The sequence below is a fragment of the Gavia stellata genome, chromosome 17, assembly GCF_030936135.1.
Source record: "Gavia stellata isolate bGavSte3 chromosome 17, bGavSte3.hap2, whole genome shotgun sequence".
Lineage (NCBI taxonomy): Eukaryota > Metazoa > Chordata > Aves > Gaviiformes > Gaviidae > Gavia > Gavia stellata.
The window spans coordinates 16,879,154-16,902,676 of record NC_082610.1 but is presented as its reverse complement, the minus strand read 5'-3'; the positions used below and the strand labels follow the sequence as shown (position 1 = coordinate 16,902,676).

At 40.6% G+C, this 23,523-nt stretch overlaps 1 protein-coding gene across 1 annotated transcript in view; it reads left to right on the top strand.

Annotated features, from left to right (window-relative positions):
- PTPN5 (protein tyrosine phosphatase non-receptor type 5) overlaps window positions 1-23,523 on the top strand; it is a 77,765-nt gene that overhangs the window by 38,883 nt on the left and 15,359 nt on the right. The window contains exons 2-9 of the mRNA XM_059825726.1: window positions 1,829-2,010; window positions 2,950-3,069; window positions 4,927-5,010; window positions 10,643-10,881; window positions 14,136-14,325; window positions 17,398-17,482; window positions 22,809-22,888; window positions 23,375-23,512. Coding sequence (XP_059681709.1) covers window positions 1,858-2,010; window positions 2,950-3,069; window positions 4,927-5,010; window positions 10,643-10,881; window positions 14,136-14,325; window positions 17,398-17,482; window positions 22,809-22,888; window positions 23,375-23,512 — 1,089 coding nt within the window. The 5' untranslated portion in view covers window positions 1,829-1,857. The remainder of the gene's footprint in view (window positions 1-1,828; window positions 2,011-2,949; window positions 3,070-4,926; window positions 5,011-10,642; window positions 10,882-14,135; window positions 14,326-17,397; window positions 17,483-22,808; window positions 22,889-23,374; window positions 23,513-23,523) is intronic.

Below are 23,523 nucleotides of genomic sequence, written 5' to 3'. Positions count from 1 at the left end.
AGATGGATCCTGGAGGACAGAGAGGTAGAGTTCCCATGATCTCTCAAGCTATATTCCAGAAACTGTCTGCTTTTCTTTGAAGAGTGCCATTTTCAAATGATTGTCTTCTGGTGTTAAAGACATATAGAGGAAAGTGAAGGAAGTTTTACCGCTATGAGAGATACAGGCTGGGATTGTTGACACTCCTGATTTTACCTTTTTAGTTCCATATTTTTCCATCTTTTATTTACCTGTATTTAATATGAAATTTTGATAGTGTTTATATGCAAATTACTGTACTGAGTCCTTCCCGGCAAATAGTTAATTTCAGCATATACTTATGGTATGACATACATGGGTATATGTCTGTCCAGATGTACATTCTCTCTGCTTCCTGAGAAATACTTGTGTAAAGACAATGAAAATAGCTCGTATAACCAGTTATACCCAGCATACCCTGCTGAGGCCACTACCCATCATAAACCGGAGATATTTTGAAAATGAGAAAACAGCAACCTGAGCTCCTGGGAAAGTACCTGGTAGTACCTTGCAGGTGCTCCTTCTTGTGCCTCTGGGTCTCCCTGCTCATTACACAAGGATAACTCTCTTGTTGCTGGGCAGCTCTGGGAATGGAGAACCTTGTAGAGGGAGCCATCAGCACTTCCCAAACGCCTTGTTCTCTTGTGCAGGGATGGATTTCCTAAGCTCTGTTTCAGTGAGGGCAGGGAGAACAATCACAGAATGGAAATAAGCATCTCATGTTCCTGTTCACCCTCACATTTTTGTATTTTAGAAATCAGAACAGGATATTTTCATGAATCCTTACTGTACCAATGGCCAGACCCTCAGCTGATACACGGATCCTATGTTTCATTTGCCTGATTAGAGCTGTGGGTAGTTTATGGATGCTTATCTGACTTAAAGTTACTATTGTGAGACATTTAGAGGAATGTCTGAGAGGAACATTTTGTAGAAACCTGACCACAAAAAAAACGACAGGAGGGCCAACAATGTGGCCTTTCCCTGGGGCATTGGTGGCTGGCTCAGGTTTAAGGCTATAGTGTTGTACATAGGGCAGCCTTGGGGCTTTCCTCATGTAGGAAGATGTAAATCAGTAGTACTTACATCAAATGGGTCTGATCTTTCACTCCTTTTAGCTTGTAAATTAATTTATATCTACACAGACTGTGTTCAAAATACTGTTGCTGAGGGACTAGCCACTCCAGTGCATATTTCCACTGAACGGAATAGCATTGCAACATTATTAAATAACTCTTGAGTATGAATTCATCCAAGTAGTAGGTTATTAGAATAAAGTCTATTTTACTAGTGCCTTAGGACACCCAGCCAAGATCCAGAGCCCTTGAGCACTATTCAGACACATAACATGAAACGTTCTCTACCTCAGAAATTTAAAATCAAATTAGACAAAGCAGACAAATAAGGGGAAATAGAGAAATTGAGGCAGGGAGGGACAAAATGGGTTCTCTGCCACCATGTAGCCGGGAAGCATGGAGCTAGGAAATAGCACAGATGGTTCCTTTTAAAAAGTAAAAACGAAAAGGTGCAGCAATGTAAATGAGAATTTATTAACAACAAAGCCCAGAATCTGCACCTCCGGAAAGAAAGGGAAAATAATTTATCCGCCCACACTCACTTTTTTCTGACGAAGGCAGGTGAATACAGCTGCACTAATAGAGTGTGACGCTCACAATCCTGAGCCGCACTTACTGATGCAGAACTGAGAGGTAACCGTCGTCTCTAGGAAAACAATAGCCTTTGCAGGCTCTGCTGTGGCTGCAAGGGTTACATACTATTAATTCCCTGCACATGTCATTTTCTTGCGAAGGTCTTTCCAGTCCAGCTGTTACGGAGTCAATGGATGAAGCTGAAGAACAACAAGGACAGCTGAACAGGAAGGAGCAGTCCCTGAAAACCTCCCAGAAAACAGCACTGCTTGGTTGGGCTGCCCAGTGGAATGGATTAATGCCTGGAGACAGCATGTATCTGTTTGTCCTCTCACAGATACTGGTAAGGCAGCTTGTCATATTTGAAATACTGGGACCCTTCTTTTAACCTTTGTTGGCGTGGGAGGTTTCCTCCTCATTCGCTGTAGCTGTAGCAATGGACATAACTGCAGTCCTCTCGTTTCTGCAGCCACTCTCACAGCCTTTCTTTGCAAACAGCCCCTGCCTTTTGATGTCCCAGACTCCCATCCCATTCCCTGCCCCTCCGCAAATGCCTCCTTTGCCAAGTGACCCATCTCCCAAGACATCCATCTTCTGTAGCTGATACATATGGGGGTAGAAAACAGTCTTGTTAAAAAGTGGATTGGGAGGTGTATCCTTTAAATTTGCAGTGTGCCCTTCATAGTTGGGGATGAGGGTATACCTCTCTGTGAGGGTGTGAAATACAGCATCATTGCTTTTGTAGTTTTATGTTAACTGTGGTGCGTGCAGCAACCTTAAGTGGTTCAAATGCAATGTTTCAACATGTGTATATTTGTGTGTGTGTGCATCTGTTTATAGGGATACCTGTGTGAACATGGCTATTCGTGAGAGCTTTGCATAGTATGAGATAGGCCTTGATAATCTTTCAATACCATACGAAGTTCATTGAATTACCAGTTTTGATCTAAAAGTAATAATGGTGGAAGTTCAGAAGTCAGAGAAATCTGTTGCTTTTTTGATGTACAGGCTACCATGGGCAGTCCTTTTACTGCTGTAGATCAGAGTAAGCTTTCTTAACTTAGTGATACGCATCTAGTTAATGGTAGCTGAGCTTTTAGTATTCAGTCTTTTTATTCTTGTTAAGCTACAGCCTAGAAAATACCTGACTTCTTAAAGCAAAAAATGATGATCAACATGAAATCAGTGAGAACTAAATTAGTTAATTATGCAGTCTTGAAATGAAAATGAATGTTTGTATAATGAGAGATGCTCATTATGTATTTTCTGATTGATTACACAGCTTCTCTGCATGATGCTGTGGTACAGCACTTATGGGACCATCCCAGCAGCTCAGAATGCCTTTGACCTGCTGTCTTACTTGCTTACCCCATTTAAACAGTTTCTGTCAGATCAAGGGGAGGTAAGTCCCTGTACTCCTCTCTGATTATGTAGTTGATATCAGTACCTTGGGTGGTGCTTCTCATATCTCTTCTGATTAAAAGTTTAATACACATGTACTTCATATAATATAGTGACTGCTGCATTGTGTGTGTATCCTGAAACTGTGAAAAAAGTTTTCTGAAAACAGATCCATATTTTATCTTCAAGATACAGGGCTGAATTTTTGGCTATGACGTTAGATCAGCACAGCAGATTTTTCATAATGTGCAAATGATCACAAATGAAACAAAGCAATAAGAAATCAGCCACTAAGGTTTAGTCCACAGTAAAAGGAGGGCTGGAACTTAATTTATTAGGCTGGATAGAAGCTTAAATTCTGGAAGAATGGATCAACCCACATAAAGGGTGCAAATCACAAGACAGTCAGTCACAAAATTCTATTTTTGTTGATTGTTTAGAGCATACCTATGTGCAGTAAAAGTATTTCAGGTGTACTAGGTGTACAGATTAAATTACAGCTACAAAGCTACCCCAGTAAAATTGCTTAGCTCCTCACCATGACATAATGACACGTATACCAGTATGATTCATCTGATAAATTACTGGGGTAATTATACCCAGTGCAGATTTCTCTAGTGTGGACAGAACCTTAATTAAACGGTGAGTAGCTGCTTTCATAAATCAGGCAAAATATATTTGCTATCGGAATGTTTAGATTCATTGTACATAATCCTTGTAGCAGAGGCTATGCAGTACAAATAGGAAATCTGACTCAGTGCCTCTTGTGGCTGAAGTACAGTGGAGACTGTTTTCTGTGTTTGCTTGACAATGTGTATGAGCTGCATTTCACCTGCTCTTTTGTTTGTTTGAAAGAAGCACTTTTTCTTTGCCCTTTCTTAGTTGGGATTTATTATGCACAATCAGAGCTCTTCATAGAGCATTGCCTGTATCTCATTTGCAGTGGGTCAATCATTAACAAATTGTTCCTTGCAGAAAATCCCCGATCTATACGATTTTGACTTAAAACAAGTGTTCAGTGTGGAGGAAACTTATTCCTAGAATGCACCGCAAGAACGCCCAAAGTATGACTCTGTGCAGATGTTCATGCATATCTTTGAGGACTGTTTATTATAGCACTATTTACAGTGCAAATTTAGACTTGAAAACAGTACAGGCAAAGAAATCTTCTGATGTTAAAATAAGCAAATGAAAGCTCTTAACTCTGAATTTCTCTTTAGCTGTACTAGTGGGTCAGAAACAGAGTAAAATTCCTTGCCCACTGAAGCCCATCAGAACTGTATTTTGTACCTACTACTGACAATAGGCTGAACTCTAAACTGCTTAAATATGCCTAAGACATCAGAGTGAATTTCACTGCCAGTGCTGTGAATGAACCTGATGGTATTTCACAGAATGTGTAGAAAATCACAGAAAAGTCCTCTGCAGCTGGGTAAGGACCCCCCAAACACAAAAACAGTACTAAACTTTCTTCAAAGCCCTCTGCCACAGTATAAAATTACATTGACTGAGGCAATGAAACATGGGTGCAGGCTGCAAAATTGAATCGTGGATCCAGATCTCAGTTTTGGCAACGCATGAGGGTAGGAAGCAGATTTCCTGTTTGCTTTCACAGTGAAATCCGGTTTTTAGACCTTCTGAGATGCTGGGCTTAGAGATGGTTTCAATTTCAGTCTTCTCCAAAGCCTGGCATTTTTCTCTTGGTGGTGGTGGCTTGTCCATGGACAAGAGTATGGTATGACTAAATCTACATGGGACATCCAAGAATGAATACACAGTTTGCCAAGAACGTACATGCAGACACTATACAGTGCCCCTAAATACTTTATGAATCATTGTCAATTCTGTTGTTTCACAGGACCTGACTAGAATTGGAAGCATTGTGGTATCATACATCCTGCTGTCTTTAGCTTCTCTAGGACTGTTATTTGTAGGATCTCTGGTAAGTTACAATACTGTGCAAACTATATTCACACCCTTTTTCAGTGAGTTTTTATAAGATGTCTAATTTACCCGAAGTTGTTGATGTTATGCCCAAGTTCATTGTAAAGCAACATCTTTGGGGATGTTATGCCCAAGTTCATTGTAAAGCAACATCTTTGGGGCTATTTCTATGTAATTATCTATTCACTTTTCATAGAGGAATCATGACTACACATATCCTTACTCAATTTCTTGATGAATTGGGGATTACACTAATGGTCTTTATTCTTTCCATCCACAGATGGGCAAACTATTTTCACTTCGATAGAAGGGACGTGGTCCAGTAACGGGACCATCTAATATTGCTGCCTTATGAATTACCTGCAGAGCATCCATTGACTTAAGTGGCAGAAATAGCTGTTCCAGAGCACCAGTGTACTTGTGAATGTAACGCTTGTGTAGATGTAGGCCAAGGCCCCAGCTGCAGAACAAGATTAGTGGCATGACTACAATTAATCTATTTAGCTGTCAGCTGTTTGGAAGCAGGAGGGGTGTATTGTGTTTCTCCATTGATTGTGTAACTGGCACAAAGGTGTGTGCTAGATGGGAAAGCTAGGGAGAATTCTTTCTTTTTAGGGAGCTCTAACTGAAGATGGCTTTTCATACCTTTGTATACTGTTCTGTTAGAGTGGGAATGCAGTTACTGAAAATGCAGGTGGAACATCACCTCCTGTCCTTACATAAGTGCACCTTCAGGCATCTCGGGAAGCTGAAGCTGTACCGTGTATATGCTGTTTGAGTGGTGCACAGTATAATGAAGTACATCATAGAATCACGGGACTGTTGGTGAGAAGGGACCTCTGGAGATTGCTAGTCTAACATCCTGCTTGAAGCAGGGCTGCTGCCAATACTTGGTAAGGTCAGCCATGCATTTTTCTACACAGGTTTTTAAAACCTCCAGGGAAGGAGATGTCTCATCTCTTTGGGTACCTGTTCCATGACTACACAGCATGCTTGGGGAAGAATTTTTTCGTAATATCTGATCTGAATTTCCCAAAGCTGAATGTACAAGCTGAATTTCTGTAGCTTGTGGCAATTGTCCCTTGTGGTATCAGCTGCCACTACCAAGAAGAGTCTGGCTGCATCATCTCTGGAGCTGCCCTTCAGGTAGTTGCAGGCTGCTGTTAGATCACACCAGCCTCCTCTTTGCCAGGCTGAACAAACCCAATTCCTCCACCTCTGTCAAGGGTCATGTGCTTTGGACCCCTGACCTCCTTTGTAGCCCTCCACTGGGCCCACTCCAGTTTGTCCTTATCTGTCTCAAACTGGAGGGCCTAAAATTGGACATAGTATTCAAGGTGCAGCTGCATCAGTGCCAAGGAGAGGGGAATAATACCTCCTTTGATTTACTGGCCACACTCCCTGGTAGGAAGTTTGTCATACTACATACCATGGTTAAGTTCACTCAGAGGCAACACAGTCGCAAAATCTTCTGTTTAATGTGTAGGGTGAATGTGCTTTTTAAAACCACAAGGCAAAGTAATTACTGTCATCACTGAAGTAGACAAGGAAGTTAGCTGGGTTTATGCAATTTTCTGCTTTTTTGATGCTGCTGTTCCTTATCCAGATTAATTTTGTCCTCAAAAAATAAACTTCTGATGGTTTTGTAATTGCAAATATTAAAGAACAAATATGAGACATGTGAGAATGGTGATGAACTGTGTGAATTCTAGGTAATTTTGCTGCAAAACATTCTGAGCTGGAAATCGAAACAGCATAGGCACAATTTCTCTGCATATCCAACCTAGTTGTTGCTGGATGGAAACATTTTATTGCTGACCCATTCTTAGCACAACAAGTAACTTTCAATGAAATCTCTCTCTACCCCAAAATTCTGATCTCTGTTTGAACTGCTTTGCATATGAGGTAACTCCTTGCAAGTCAACACTTATACCAATGTGTAGATGAGAGCTGACTTGGCCCATTTTTAAGTGTTGGTTAAAACTTTTGTACAGAAAACAGTTTTATAACAGTTTCCACGTAGTCAGGCTTGCTCTGTTTTGTATTTCTGTGGTCTGTGCTAACAGTCTCCTAGCTAGAGTGGAGGCACGAATGTCTCTGTGTGACAGCCTGTTTCCTGGACAAGTCGCAGAGAATTAGAATATAAGAAATGTCTTGTGAGGTCAGACCAATGGTCCATCTTACCCAGTATGTTGTCTCTAACAGTGGCATTAGGAAGGAGAGGCTGTTTAGAGAGAGCATATAAGCCTTGTCCCTTCCTACCTACCTGTTACCTAGTCATAGAATCATAGAATGGTTTGGGTTGGAAGGGACCTTTACAGGTCATCTAGTCCAACCCCCCCTGCAATCAGCAGGGACATCTTCAACTAGATCAGGCTGCTCAGAGCCCTGTCCAACTTGACTTTGAATGTTTTCAGGGATGGGGCATCTCCCACCTCTCTGGGCAACCTGTGCCAGTGTTTCACCATCCTCATCGTGAAACATTTCTTGCTTATATGTAGTCTGAATCTACCCTCTTTCAGTTTAAAACCATTACTCAGGCCCTACTAAAAATTCTGTCCCCATCTCTCTTATGAGACCCCTTTAAGTATTGAAAGGCCGCAGTAGGGTCTCCCTGGAACCTTCTCTTCTCCAGGCTAAATGACCCCAACTCTCTCAGCCTGCGCTCACAGGAGAGGTGTTCCATCCCTCTGATCATTTTTGTGGCCTCCTCTGGACCCGCTCCAACAGGTCCATGTCTTTCCTGTGCTGAGGACCCCTGAGCTGGATGCAAGCACTCCAGGTAGGGTCTCACCAGAGCAGAGGGGCAGAATCACCTCCCTCAACCTGCTGGCCACACTTCTTTTGAAGCAGCCCAGGTCATGCTGCTTTGCAATTTGAAAACACCTGCTTCTATCAGTATTTAGGGAATAAGATGTAAAATAGTCATTAGCAGAACATGGACAATAATGTAGTGATGGAGCTAAGCAGGGTTTCTAGAATCCCAGCCTGGTGGACCACAGATAGTTGCATGAAGACAGTTTTCTTTATTTTCCCTCTTTCTCAGTTGATTGATACCTCTTTTTTAATGGGTTTTAAGCGATGTGCTGCCTAGAAGGGACCTTGAAGGGGCCTTTGATGTTAAGGGGTGCCTTTATGATGAAATCTTTCTTTCCCAGATGTACCTTTCTGTCTTTATAGATGGACCTGATAGATCAGTCCCAGAGTGATGTGTGTACTAGATGGCACACCAGTGAAAAGCAGTTTGTGTGTTTATTTTTTTAATTCAGCAACTGTGGTAACTTACAGTAATGCTTTAGTAGTTCCCTGGGGAAAGGAGAAAATGTGCCTTTTTTTACAGGTACTTTGTTGCTTTAATGTAGGCCACCTAATGAGGCTGAGAAATGGTGGTCAAGCAGATTCTCAGAAGTAATACCAAGAGAAGAGAGGCTCTGTCTGGTCTGTGCACTTGGTAAAGTCCAGCTCATTCTAGTATCGGGGAATTTGTGACTCTAATACATGTAGAACAAATTTTTTTGGGAGAGCAGACCTCAGCTAAGGATTGAGGCACTTTTCTGAGAATACCCGGGTAGCAGAATGTATTTGGAGGTTAGCAATCACAGTGAAAATAAGACTGGATAGAGTGCTTGAGGCTTGTGTTGGTGATGCTGTCTGTTTTCTGCTTCATATAATGGTGTTTTAAGACCCAGGCAGCTGCAGAGAACCAGCATAGAGCTGTCTAGTCCTCCTGGACAGGTTTTCAGAGCTGACGATTTTTCCATTATTTAGTTTAACCCCATTACTTTTAAGTATAACTTAATTTCTTCCAGTGTCTTGGGCAACTGCTTATTTACCACACACTTCTTTCAATCTAAATGAAAGCTGCTTTCTTTCTAGGGTGAACTTTCTGTTCCTTTGGATTTACAGTGTGTTAAATCACCAGTAAAATCAATCCTGCGTCACCATATCAGCTTTAGAATCTGCAATACATAATTTAGTACCTAGACCTTCAACTTGGCCCTCAGCACGAAAGTTGATATTAGTAACAGCACTCTCCAGCAGTACTAAGTTGTTGAGCAGGTACTTTACACTGTGAACTGCTCAGCTATTACAGTCTTGCAGTATGTGAAAGAACCATGGCTAGTACTGTGGGACTGCCAAGCTCCAGAAGTCATCCTGTGGAATGAAAATAGAATGAGATCTTCAAGCCTCTTGCTTGTTATCCAACAGGCCAAGCATGTAGGACAGACTCGGTTCAGACTTGGCCCCAAATTTGTGTAAAATAAAATTCTAGTAATCATGTTCCTATGTTTGCTTTTGTAATTACTGTGTACTCTGACTAAATGAAACAAAAAAACATTTTGTGCGAAGTAACTGTCAAATGAATACTGCTGCTTTGTGAGAGTCTTAACATTCACTAAAGCTGACTATGGACAGAAATTAAAACTTGCTTCACTTCCTTTCACTCTTTCTCAGAGAAATGAGAGTACATGAAGACTCACAGGCAAAAGAAAATAGCTGTTTAAAATCCTATACAAGCTAATGTCCTTTAGTAGCCTAGGAAGCAAAATTTGACCTTTCTTAATGGCACGTTTTCTAAATTCAACTGCCCACTGAAGAGCCATATAAGAAAAGGTCGGAAGAGGCTTTACTTTGGAAAATACAACCTGTTCTTCTTAGTCTCAGTGATGCATGGTAGTACAATATAGTTTGTATAACATTTAGCCTGAGTGGTACTGCTCCTAGTTCAGTGCTAAAGGGATGAAGTTGGCCTAAGGTTCCAGATGCTGGAATTCAGAGGTGGGCTTGAAATTTTTAACTGAGGCCTGTGTGTAGGATTAAACAGTCTACTGATACAATCTCCAAATCATCTGGTCTGCCACAGCATCCATGCAAACCAATATGATACAGTAATTGTTTAGATTCGTGACATTTCAAACCCTTCATTACTTATAATAAAACTTCAATATTACATTTATGTCCTAGAACTTCACAAGATTTATTATTTAATGTCTATACCATGTTAAAATCAGATTGTTAGATTACAAAACAGGCTTTGCCACTGGCCAGAAACTGAAATGGGCATTCTGAGCCCCAAAACCAGGTGCATCAAAATCAAGGCCTCTTTAAAAAACAATTGGTTTATACATGAATTTGGGGTACAGTGCCAGATTATCAAAGATGTACTGTTCAGGAAAATTATGTTTGCTTTTCTTAACCCAGCTATATCTAAATTTTAGATGGAAAACCATTAAGTGAGGAGAGGTATGATTTGTAGAATAATATAGTAGATTTTTATTTTGTAAACAAGCCTAGGAAGGGTAAGAAACTGAACAAAAGGACAGTGATATCACGTTGGCTTGCATATGATGGTCACAAGCACATTCTGCTTCCACTGTATCCCCGAGTTAAGCCTGGCCAGCTCTGTGGAAACCTCTGTGGCTGAAAGCCGGTTTGAATGGGTAGATGTGAATCCTTGTAACATGCACCACAAAGCTGCTCCTGTGTGGAACATTCCTGTCCGCTTCAATACTCTCCAATTCTAATACATTATAGTGAGCTGGGATGCTGCCCTAAAGACTCACCCTCTAGGCTGTATGGAAGGGCTGGCAACAAGCAGAAAGCATTTTTTAAATGTTTGTTTCCTCTAGTTTTGGCATCTACTCAGAGCCCGTCCAGACCCCCCCTTTCCACTACAAGAGGACAGACGCCAATCTGTGAGCCGGCAGCCTTCATTCACGTACTCAGAGTGGACAGAGGATAAAAATGAGGATGACTTCCTAGATTTGGATCCTGTACCGGAGACTCCGGTCTTTGACTGCGTAATGGACATTAAAGTGGAGACAGATCCAGCTACTCTAACAGTTAAATCCGTGGGCTTGCAAGAAAGGTAGGGTAGATGTGATTCATAGGGGGAAGTCTGGTACCAGATTTTGTGGATTTAGGAGTTCTGTGCCTAGTAGGAAGCTTTATTGCCTTCACAAATGTCACTTTAAAATGTGGTTTTAAAGCCAAGCACCTGCTTTATTTCCTGTCTCGTTTTCAGTCCAGTCATAAACATAAATATGTTAGCCAAAAACCATACAGTTTCTAGATGGCTGTCAACAAGTGTTATTCAAAAGCCTCATGTCTTTCCTTTGAAATACCCATTTGTATTTGATCAGTCTCTGAAAGAGGTGAATCTTGTTAATTTTTTTCTGTCACTCATGCTGGAGGATTAGTCCTTTCTCCAAAAGCAAACCATGGGACAAATGGTTATCTGCAGTAATTCTCATGTAAATGGATTAGTCCAATAGTAAATTAATTCATTTTAAATTAATCCAGTAATGAAACTTTGGGGTTAGCTGGTGTTCACTCCTTGAACCAGCAGGGCAACGGAGTTTCTCAGAGAGATTCACATCTGGGAAAAGGCAGTTATAAGACAAAAGGAAGGTAGGAATGATGTAGTATTGATTTGTGTTGCATTTCTCCATCTTCACTCATACATCTCACAGAAAGGTCACCTGTAACGGGTGAACTTTGAAGGGTCCAGAGGTGGGTGAATTCCAGAATGTGTGAGTTGGGACAGGGGAATGTTCAGCAGAGTTACTGAGTGTTCCGTTGCACTGAACTATCCTTATATTTTCATCCATAAGATTATTTTATTTCACTTTGCCAGTGTGTTGGTGTGTGTATGAGTGAATGGATGAGTGAAAGGAAGTACACCAGACTTAGCATCCTCATCTCTGAGGCTGAGATTGGTTTAAGGTTTTTGTCTTTTCTTTTGCGGACCACAGGAAGCCCGAGTTTATCTTTTTGGCAGCCTGCATCTTTTTCTGTTTAGTGTTCTTTCAATTGTCTTAGTGAGAGAGAACAAAGATCTTGAGGATAGAAATCCCATGAAGAAATTCTGCAAAGGTGATGATGTTATGAATAAGAAACGAGGTTACTGAAGAGCCCAACATAGTAAAGTATCACCTTTCTTTATTTCTAGATTTTCAAGCTTAATTGGAGTTCTAACTATAGTTAATTCTCATATCTAAAACTTAAAGAGCAGAACTTAGATTTTTAAAAAGTAAGATGCTGAGTTTCCAAAGTGCCACATGACACAGTAAAAGGGAATGTTACAGAAGAGGCTTTTAACTTGCACTCTGTGAGCTTAGACTGTTTTTTCTCACTTTATTCTTGGTTACAACATTCGTCCTAAAATGTCCTACCTTTTATTGTTACATTCTTCTACTTTAAATATGAGATCGCAGTAACTTCTGGGGCTTGTCCCTGAACCTGTTGCTATCGGTGAGTTCTGCCATTGTTTTTCATTATGGGCAAGATTGGGCTTGAAATGCATCACCATCCCTGATTTCATTCCATCTCTCTCATTTTAAAGATGCTGACATTTATTCTCAGTTGACTGCTAGCCTGCAGGAAAGATACTCACTGTTTCAAGAGAATTGGAGAATATCACTTGGGGAGCATCAGTTGACTCAAGTAATGAATTACAATTTAAAAACTGTCAAAGAAGTAGAGATGGGAAAAAGAAAGCAATTGCTTGAAGTGCTCACACTAGGTAGAATATGTACACTTAAGATGTAAAATAAACTTGTTTTCAACATACACATGTACTTGAGAAGCACCAACATCTGTGCTCTGACAGATTTCATTTACATCAAGCATTGGTCACTGTTCCTTTGTTTGGCGTTGGGTTGAATTACCTACCTATCCCTTTTTTGCATCCATTCTGCTTCACCATCTTAACTTCCCTCTCATTCTTCAACAACCTACGCCATTAGAAGGGTAGTCACTAGCTAAATCTAAACAGCACTGAACGTTACTCTTAAAAAGAAACGATCTCATTTCCTCATGCCGAAGAACTGTTAATATCCCTATGTATGTAGCTTCTTCTACCTTAAAAGAACCAAAAGCATTTGTTATCAAATGCATCTATTTCTGTGGAGGAATGCAGTAGCGATTTAACAGCACACAGGGTAGGGTCAAAATCTTTTGAAAAGTGTCACTAAAGATTTAGTGTCTACCACAAGTGGTCATGTTTCATCCAAAATAATTTCCCCATGACTGTGAATCATAGCAAGAGGCTGGCTGCACATTCTTTTGGAAAAACTCCTGAATCCAGAAAAGGGCTGTGATCCAAGTAACAACTTTTACTGTCGTCTTTGTGAGCTAGTCATGCCTGCATGTTTGCATGGTTTTTCAATAGCTCCTGAAAACGCCTCCCAACTAGATTTTGCCAGTTGAAAGTCATCAAAAATAGGTTTACTGTGTGGATGCATAGAAGACTACGCCTACTAAGCATCATATTGTATGATTTTATTGTAATGTTAAATACATTTAAATATAGATTCACGGGTGGCATTTGAATCTTTCTTTTGTCTGTGATATGCGAGATTGACAGCTCAGAAATGCTTTAAAACTGCATTCAGTAAATAATGCAGGCATTTTGACTTTTTTGTTTTATTGTGTGGCTAACTTAAATAAAAGCCACCAAAATTTCTACACTCAACAGCATCTCTGATCTTAATGTAACTGTTAAAATGTTGGGACCTTCGTTTTACCCTTCCTGTGATGTACTGTTGTGGAAAGAAAGTTTTTCAGGCAGAAAAATTACTCGCTGTAATGGTTTGCATCTCATGTCTGTCTTAATGTTGAACTGGTAACGTTCATCCCAAGATCTTACCCCGATGATGTTGTCGGTGCTACTAATAAATGGTTATTCAGTAGGATCTGGCCTGACTAAAACTAAGACCAATATTTTCACCTGTGGTGTCTAAAATGTCAATCCATATTCAGGCATTCAAAAATATAGTATGTTTTTACATAAGTATGAAAACTTTTCTGCAGTTGCCTGCTCAGCACCTTTGACAATTAAGTTGCTTCTATTTAAGTGACAAAGTATACAGTTACCTCACTACAGACAATACTTCAAAAGTGTTGGCCGTCATATTCCAGTGTACAAAATCATCTTCTGGTCTTGTCTACACAAGAAGCATCACCCATTTTTCACAGTTAGTGACGATAATGTACACAGCAGAGCCAGCTGTGTGCTTTTCTAAAGTTGCTGTTTATCTGTCATTGGGACTGTATCTATTGCTGACAATGATGTGTCAGTCTGTTCTGCTGTAAGCAAACTCCGATTGCTCTGTTTTGCAGGAGAGGTTCAAATGTTTCACTCACACTGGATATGTGTACCCCAGGCTGTTCTGAGCAAGGTTTTGGCTATGTCATGTCACCACGGGAACAGTCAGCCCAAGAATACCTCCAGACGGCATCAAACATCCTTACTGAAGAGGAACTGCACAAGAAAGCACTGGATCCTTTCATACTCCAGGCAGAGTTCTTTGTGAGTATCTGACCTCTCTCTTCCAGGAGCATCAGAAAAATGAGATGTTGTCTGTCTTCTGTGAACCTTGCTGTTATTTTTTGCAAGTCTAAAATTAGTACCTACAAACTCCACTTCCACCAGTGAAGCATTTAATGCAATTCCGAAATTTGTCATCCCTTGAAATTACAATCTCTGAAAGCTTTCAGTGATATTGTCACCTAAAAATCAAGAAATTGGTTCTGGCAACAACAAAAAAAAGATTTGTTTTTGCAAGTCTTTTTCTGTCGGCATGCTACTTCTTACAAAAAAATCAAACTTTTTCACTAGGGTACAGAAGAGCCAAGTTTGCTGTAAGCATAACTTCTTGAAATGTGTCTGGAGTTGCCCTAGGGATGAAATTAGTCCAAGTGCATGCTCTTTGCTGTTGAGTGTATGGCATGGAGCTACTTTCCAAGCCTGAATGTTCTCCAGATAACCAAAGCACAGGATGGCTATGTCACTCAGCAGGAGCCATAGAAAGTATGTCTTCTTGGGGTTTTTCCTGCACAAAAATTATTTACTAGTTGTAAGCTGCTCTGTCAGTTGCTTTTAGGATTCTGAAGTATGTTTCCTTGGCTCACTGTATCCACTGTTGCTTTGGGAGAAAGAATTCTTTGCCTCATTTTGGGAAAAAATACACGTACACAGATGAAGCAAGCAGTTGAAAATCAGATTTCTAAGTAGTTTAGGATAAAAGCCAGATACATTTTGGTGTAGTGAGTACACTGGCTTTTTAGATCTTTGCATTCTATGAGTCTCTTCCCTACCTGCTTGACTGTCCATGTGATAGGCATTGTCATGTTTATTATACCTGTCAAAAAAATATGCAAAATGCTGCAGTGGCTATGAGTATTAGGTGTACTAGGCAGGGTCGTAAATTCCTGCACAAGATGGGAAGTAACCAGGGCACAGTCTTTGCATGCTGGGGTATTTCAGAGCACACGATCAAGAGCTACTGAAGTTAATGCTGCCAAGTCAAATACTCTCTTAAGCATGGAATCTTGGCAGAGCAGGAGGAAGATGATGATTTGCAACCTAACAGCCCTTTCAGCCTGTCCTCTTTAAGACCTGCAAGGGTCTGAAAGGGCAGGAGTAACACTTTGAGTATCACTTGCTGTCCTCCCTCCTTGTGCAATTTCAGGGTAGGTTTTTTTTTTTTTTTTTCCACTTTACAAGCACAGGGGGAAACGAAATAGTCTGGACTTCTGTTTTAAAACAGACCACCAGATACCTGTGGTCCTTAATTCACTTAGTGCTGTACAAGTTGAAGAAAAGCAGCTTTTGTGTAGGCAAGCCCTGCTTCTTTTGAAGTAAACCATCTATTGCTGTTCTAGGGAGGAAATGTTCACTTAGCGAGTGTCTGAATTGACTGCTGAACGAGTCCATGTACAGTTTCATCAGTCTCTGAGGTGTGCTGTAGCTTTCAAGCAAAAAAAAATATGTTAGAAGTAGGAAAAAATATACTTCATTTCTCTGAGAGATTTTGAATTAGTTTTCCTGGTGTTCAGAAAAATCATTCAACAGCCAAACTATCCCAAGTCATTTTCATTCTTTAATGAAAACTGAAAAAGCATAGATAAAAATGCTGTGTAATCAAAATGTCATTTCTGTAATTAAAAATTGTAAACTAGTTATTTTTTTTTATGAAACAGTTATCACCAGCTAGCTCTGCATCACGTATTTTCAGTCTGTCCAACCTACTTGGTTTTCAAAGTCCAGATCCACAATGAAGCAAGCAGCTGTGGGGTTTTTTTGGAAGAAAAGTCAGAGGGAATGTCACTTGCAGGGCTAAGTCCTGAAATTCTTACAAGATTTAGAGTTTTTACTCAGGCAGAAGTCCTGTTGATTTCACCAAGAATTTGCTCAAGCAGTGAATGACTAAGTCCCAAAGACAGACCATGGAGCTTCGTTCAAGAAGGATTTTGAGCGACTAAATACCAAGTAACAATTGAGGAAAACATGAAGGTTTTGTTCCCCTGCAGTTCCTGAAATTGATAGGAAACTACTTCAACAAAATGTTTTTATCATTAATTGCCTCTGGTTAAGCCCAACAGGTACGCTCAGTGCTATGTAAGAGACAGAATACAGATAGTCGGTCTTCTAAAGCTCCAGAATTTAACATAGTTCATAGCTCTGCTCATCTTAATTTCTTTGCAGAGGGAGGCTTGTGTTACTCAACCCTGACTCCCGTTACCAGTATGTCCAGTACTGGCATCTCAAATTCAGTGTGCAGCAGCTGGGATGACCAGCTCTGCTCCCAAGCTCCCATGAGCCCTTTCTCTGCTGAGCCTGGTTGACACATCCCATCTCATCACATGCCTACTCACTCCAGTTGGTGGAAGGTTCCCCTTTGTTCCTGCCTGGCGTTGGCCACTTACTTGCAGGAGATGAGTAGTGGAGAATAAGAAGCCCCTCCACCTTTGTGTGTTCTTTGGGTCAGTAGTGTAAAGAGCAAGTAATCCTGAACGCTTGTTTGCTGTCCTTGCCTATGGAGCTTTAAAATGTGGTGAGCAGAAAGAGTGACACTCCCGCAGCTCCATAGAATCAGGTCAGTACGCCAACCTGTCATAATGTAGGTCATAATTTGTTGCTGGTGAGAGTCACTAGCAAATTACTTCCTTCCACCCTCACGGAGGAAGGAGGAGTGTGCGTCAGAAAGGATGGTGTCTGAGGTCCATCGCTTTTGGAGCAGTGTCTTATGTACCACCTTTTGCTTAGTTCTGTGCCTACACTTGCAATTCAGCTCTAATAATATTAGGAGCTAACATAATGCCGTCGCACGTATTACTCAATGAGTTAGTCACTATGAGCGTTTTCATATTAAGGTTTTCAGAAAAGAAAGCCAGTGACAGTAAAAGGAAGCATCAATCATATTTTGGTGGTAAACTGCTAGAAGTATTGTACCATATGTCTCAGTTGACTTCATCACTTTGCCTCCCTCACAGGCAGGACGTAATGGGCTTGGGTTTTTTATTCCTCTTGTGAATCTAAAAATACTACCTACTGTTTTTTCTGAGTTTTGTTTGTTGGGGTTTTTTTCTTTTTTAACAGGAAATTCCAATGAACTTCGTGGATCCAAAGGAGTATGATATTCCAGGCTTAGTGCGTAAGAATCGCTACAAAACAATTCTCCCAAGTAAGTTTCCTGCTTTTCAAGTCACTGAGGCAAGGTGTTTTCTTCCACATGCTGAAGGGCTTTGCACTTTCCTTTCCAGAATGCATCAAGTGTGCTGTCACTACCATGTATCGTTCAAAGGCCATATTTATGAAACAGCAACATGGCTTCAAAGCATAAATCAAATTTCAAGAGAGGTACAGAGTATGAAGAACCTAAGATTCACTGAACATCAGCAACACTTAGGTTTTTAAGTCATTAGAATTGCATCTTTTGGTGCTGCTTAAAAATTCTACCAAAGAACTTGGTGTGTTTATTCAGATGTTACTTAGAGGTTTCTTTGATTAAACTCTTTAGAAAGACTAAATTCTAGCAGTATTGTTTTCCCGACTGATGTTTTTCTCAGCATCATGCCTCAAATGCAAATTGAGAATATTGGCCTGATGGCATTAAGATGATACAGAAAATCAAAATCTTTTTCTTTCCTATTACACTATTTTAATTTGTAGCCAGGAGTAGGAGTTTTGAGAAACATTTTGGTGCAAATTTTTACAAGTGTCATCATTTTCCCCTGTGTCATACTTCAAGTTACTTTGGAAAGTGATACAATTAGATGTCATGCCTCTTTTTTGCTCCAAGCCATTGTTGGAAGATGCCACCGCTAGCCACAGTAGCTCTATTTGCAAAGCCCAAAAAGTTCAGTGTCAGGTTAGCAAAGATAAGTGCAGAGAAGTCAAAAATGCCCTCAGCTATACCTATCATTTTAGTCAATGAACCTGGATTGGAAATTATTCCAGAAGAGATTTTTTATCTAGACTTACAACTCCAGCAGCTGCAGCAAATGATCCAATATGTGCAACCCTTCTGATGACTTTGTACTCCACCTTAGACCAGAAGTGTAAAAACATTCAGCCACATTTCACAATTTCTGTGCTAATGACTGAGGTGACTCATTCAAGTATTAATTCACTGTTTTTGCTGGAAAGGGAAGATTGGGTATTGATTTCAGTTGCCCAAATGGCTAGATATTAAAGTGATCTATATGTTCTGAATTTGGTATCTAATGTGTACTTTGAGAACTGGATCCATTTTAAATATCTTGTATTGGATGTTTAAACTGAAACATCAGAATTGCTGCCATTTTGAACACCCGTTCCAGAGTTGTAAACAGATGCTAATTGGCCCACTACCATATATTTTTAAGAATGATCACTCAATGGGTTAATTATTTGCTGCAAACTTCATCTCAGCCACATGGATATCTGCTGGCAGCCATTGTTGTGGTTTTGACCTCTCCAGATAAGATAACTAGTTTCTACCCTACCGTGCAGACAACATCAAGTCGGGTGGGAGTGTTGATCTGCTTGAGGTTAGAAAGGCTCTACAGAGGGATCTGGACAGGCTGGATCAATGGGCTGAGGCCAATTGTATGAGGTTCAACAAGGCCAAGTGCCAGGTCCTGTACTTGGGTTACAACCCCATGCAATGCTACAGGCTTGGGGACGAGTGGCTGGAAGGCTGCCCGGAGGAAAAGGACCTGGGTGTGTTGATTGACAGCCAGCTGAATATGAGCCGGCAGTGTGCCCAGGTGGCCAAGAAGGCCAACGGCATCCTGGCCTCTATCAGAAACAGTGTGGCCAGCAGGACTAGGGAAGTGATTGTACCTCTGTACTTGGCACTGGTGAGGCCGCACCTCGAATACTGTATTCAGTTTTGGACCCCTCACTACAAGAAAGACACTGAGGTGCTGGAGCGTGTCCAGAGAAGAGCAACAAAGCCGGTTGAAGGGTCTAGAGAACAAGTCCTATGAGGAGCAGCTGAGGGAGCTGGGGTTGTTCAGTCTGGAGAAGAGGAGGCTGAGGGGAGACCTCATCGCTCCCTACAGCAACCTGAAAGGAGGTTGTAGTGAGGTGGGTGTTAGGTCTCTTCTCCCAAGTAACAAGCAATAGGAAGAAAGTAAATGGCCTCAAGTTGCACCAGGAGAGGTTTAGATTGGATATTAGGAAAAATTTCTTCACTGAAAGGGTTATCAAGCATTGGAACAGGCTGCCCAGGGAAGTGATTGACTCACCATCCCTGGAGGTATTTAAAAGCCGTGTAGATGTGACACTTAGGAACATGATTTAGTGGTGGACTTGGCAGTGTTATGTTAATGGTTGGACTCGATGATCTTAAGGGTCTTTTCCAATCTAAATGATTCTATGCCTCCAAGGATTAACAAGCTTATTCCAAGATCATTATGATCTGGATATTTCTTCTGAATGAATTCCAAAACACGTAACCTCTGTGCAACTTTGTCCCTGGCTGTGACCAAAGGATGGCTTGATACTGCTGAGGAAAGAAGGCTGATTGTTCACTTTTATGCAACTGCCTCCATTTCGAAGGGCTTGGTGCTGACACTAAAGAGGCTAGCAAGGAGAGCTAAAAGTCCCCTTTATGCTTCAAAGCCAAGGATCTCGGTGAACTATTCATGCACAAAGTAGGAGAGGGAACTGGAGGCAAGATGAGGGAGAGTGCAGTGCTTTTCAGGCTTTGGCCATCCACTGACTTTTCTATTTCTGAGCTGACCAAATGTAGCCTATGCTGCCTTGAGTATCTACCTAGCATTCCTCCAGGTTCTAGCTGCAGAAAGCAGTAATGGCAGGAACTTCTGAGCAAGTTGCAGCAGAGCCAACTCAGACAACTGATTATCATAGGGAACAGCAAATGCTTAATTACCAAACCAGAGTCAAACCCAAAATCTGAATTTAAAAAGTAACTAAAATTCCCTTACCAGCTGTATCACCGGAAGCAATGTAAGCAGTTATTAAAAGGTAAGCAGTCACTTAACATAATGATCCATTACTTGCAACCCTAGAGTTGATTGTAGTAAGTGAGAGACAGGATAATAGTGTGTAATTCATCTCATTTGTATTTCTTTTGTAGTAAATTCTTTTTGCAGATTCTCTAGTTTTGCTGTTAGTTGTAAAATGGCTTAGAAGGTGGCTTTTTGATAGCAGAAGGGTATTTTTGGGAAAATGCCAAGCTAAGGAGGTTGATTTGGATATTTCATAACTATGAATTTGTTTGCAGAATGTCCTCTTCCGGGGATGAGTCCTATGGCATTTCCTGGAAAATGATAACTTTTCTCCAAGATGTTTGGAGGCACTTTTTGAATATATAGAAAAGGATGTGCTTGTTACAGAATTCCAGAGACACTAAGAACTTATTGGAGCATGTTGTGTATCAGTCTCATTGAATCCTTTTCTCAAGAGTAATGTCTAGACAGAGTTGTTAAATTTCTACATAGCTTTATTGCTTTTACACCATTTTAAGTTATGCAAAACATTTCAGTTAAGTTTAGCAAGTTCCTCTAAAATGTCAGGCATATCATTTGGTTTCTTAGAGATACAGACTACTGCTGCTTTTTTAAAGGCATGGTGTCTTCTTGAACGTGGCCTGTGCACTGGTTTTGTCCTAAGAGAAATTTTTTCATTAAGAGTAGTATTTGATTTTGCTTAAATACCTCTCTATTGAAAATTTCAAATTCGTACTGCAAACTCTTACATTAAAGTCTTTTTAAAGGAGGAGTTATTCCCATTTATATATTTCTAAGAGATGCAATTCAGCTTCAGTTGCACTTTCTCCAAAACAGTGCACATTCTTGTATTGAGAGGCCTATTAACGCATTGTTACGTGAAATGGTTCACTAACATACTACCTTAACAAATGTAAATACTAGATTAACAGAAAAATCCCAAGCCAAGTATTATAATTTAAAGTAAAAGCATATTCTGAATAATGTTTTGATATTTGTGGATACAGCAATTAAAAGGTCCAAAGTGAAAAGTAACTCAAATTCTACTGCAGTTGAAGAATACCAAAAGAAACCTGTGGTTAAAAGTCTGTGGCACCTGTTGATAGATTTCTTCAGGTCTGTTTTATTTCTCCCTAAAGACCCACCATGAGATGGACAACATAGTATTATTGCTATTATTAGCAGGGAAAAATCATGTAATCGTTACTCAAACTTCAGACTCCATGGATGACTGCATAAAACCCAGGCAGAGGGACTTAATGCAAGGGGTCTAACTACTCAGACCAGTGACATTTGAAGAAACATCTGGCAAGCAATGGCACCTTTTTAATAGTGTGACATGTTGCAGGCTATCAGAATTTCTGATTAAAAAGCAGATTTTTATCTCGTGTCTCACCATCTCCCCAGCACTAGAGATGTGAGCAAAGTTGAGCAGGAGAGAACTATATTAGAGAGGAACTCGCTGGTTTCAGTACTTCTGTGCTATAAAACAGTATCTTTGTTAAGATCTTTGCTTTGTGGATTCTGATTATATTATCACATAATAGATAACAGGAATCCATTATAAGAACAGAGTTTCATGCTGAGTCTGTGTTTGTAGTACTGTAGAAATTACTGTGTGCTTAGTCCTTTGTGCTTTACCCAATATCACACTATTTTTGCATATTTTTTTATTTTGTTCTGGTTTCTAAGCAGGCTGGATTTTTTTAGAAGTCATCTGTGATTTATTTTAATATTCTCCTGGTGATGCACGGTGTTGCTGTTTGCTGAGGCCTCTGTCAGGAGGATGTTTCAGTGATAACAAACTGTGTAGTACTGGTGAAAGTGAATGAACGTGGGCCTGTGTCAGCTCACATTAAAATCAGTGAAACGGCTCCCATTGACTTCAGTGGGAATTGGACTGACCTTCTCAGGTGGAATAATGTTTTCATTTGTCTTCTTATTAAAACAAGAATAATGCTTCATAAACAGCTGCAGTGAGGGAGACTCAAGTACTGAAGGGACTTATGCAAAGTACAAGAGACTGTTAATATTATTTAATTTCTCTTTAACCATTATATTTAATAGCACATCTTGGAGTTCAGTTCACTGCGAGACAAAACGGGAAAAGAGTTATTGTCATCTGGCTTGCCTGTGCGCAAGGAATATGTGTGTATGGTTTGGGAGAAAAGCTGTTTGCTGTCATTTCACAAACAATATTCTAATGTCTTAAAAGCCAGAATGAGTCTGTTGACCTAACAAATTGAGAAATAATTTCCTGGAGCAGAAAACTGCTTTTCCAGAGTCACTCTGGGACACTGACTCTGCAACAGGAACAATTAAGCAGCCTTCAGAGAGTGGGTAAAACTATCAGAAGAAGCCAAATTACCCCAACCACCCTTTCCCTTTTTTATGGTAACATTTTCACATGGGAGCTCTCCAAGGCCACTCGCATCTGTTGCGATGGCCATGAATGCATGTAAATGTCTTGCTATACAAAATAATCCTGTGTCTCTCTTTCTCTCCTCTGAGCAACTGATAAACTATTACTTATCTCTTTACACCTTTCAGATCCTCACAGCAGAGTGTGCCTTACCTCAGCTGATCAGGACGACCCCCTTAGCTCTTACATCAATGCTAACTACATCAGGGTAAGTGCGCAATAGTCCAATGTGTCTGCCTAGCCTCTATCAGCCACTGTTAATGTAAACAGAATTGCAACATCCACTGGCTTTTAACGGCATCCTAGCTGAACTGATTGCTCTTCCCTCCTGCTTATATTAACTGAAAACCAAATCTCAAAGTGCAGCTGTACGGGTTCGGAGCAGACACTTCTGCACTTCTTGATGCAAATTGCTTGTCAGCTGGCCTGACCAAGGCACTGGATAATAAGCCTGATTAAGGCTTTTGACCTAGGCAGAGTCACCTCAAGGCTGTTGGACACTCATTGCTGGAATTACGTGAGTCCCTATTGTGCCTTTGCTCCATGTACGCATGTGCAGGAGAGAGATAGAGACAGAACTGATGCCGTGGAGTCACCATTCCAGCCAGTGGCAGCTCTCTGTTTTAAAGACTGAACCTTCAAGGTTGTGGTGGTTATCCGTGTTAAAATTGATCTTTTGTTGTTTTGTTTGCAGGGCTACGGAGGAGAGGAAAAGGTATATATTGCTACTCAGGGACCGATAGTTAATACTGTCAGTGATTTCTGGAGAATGGTGTGGCAGGAGCGTTCTCCCATCATTGTCATGATTACCAATATAGAAGAGATGAATGAGGTAATGGTGTT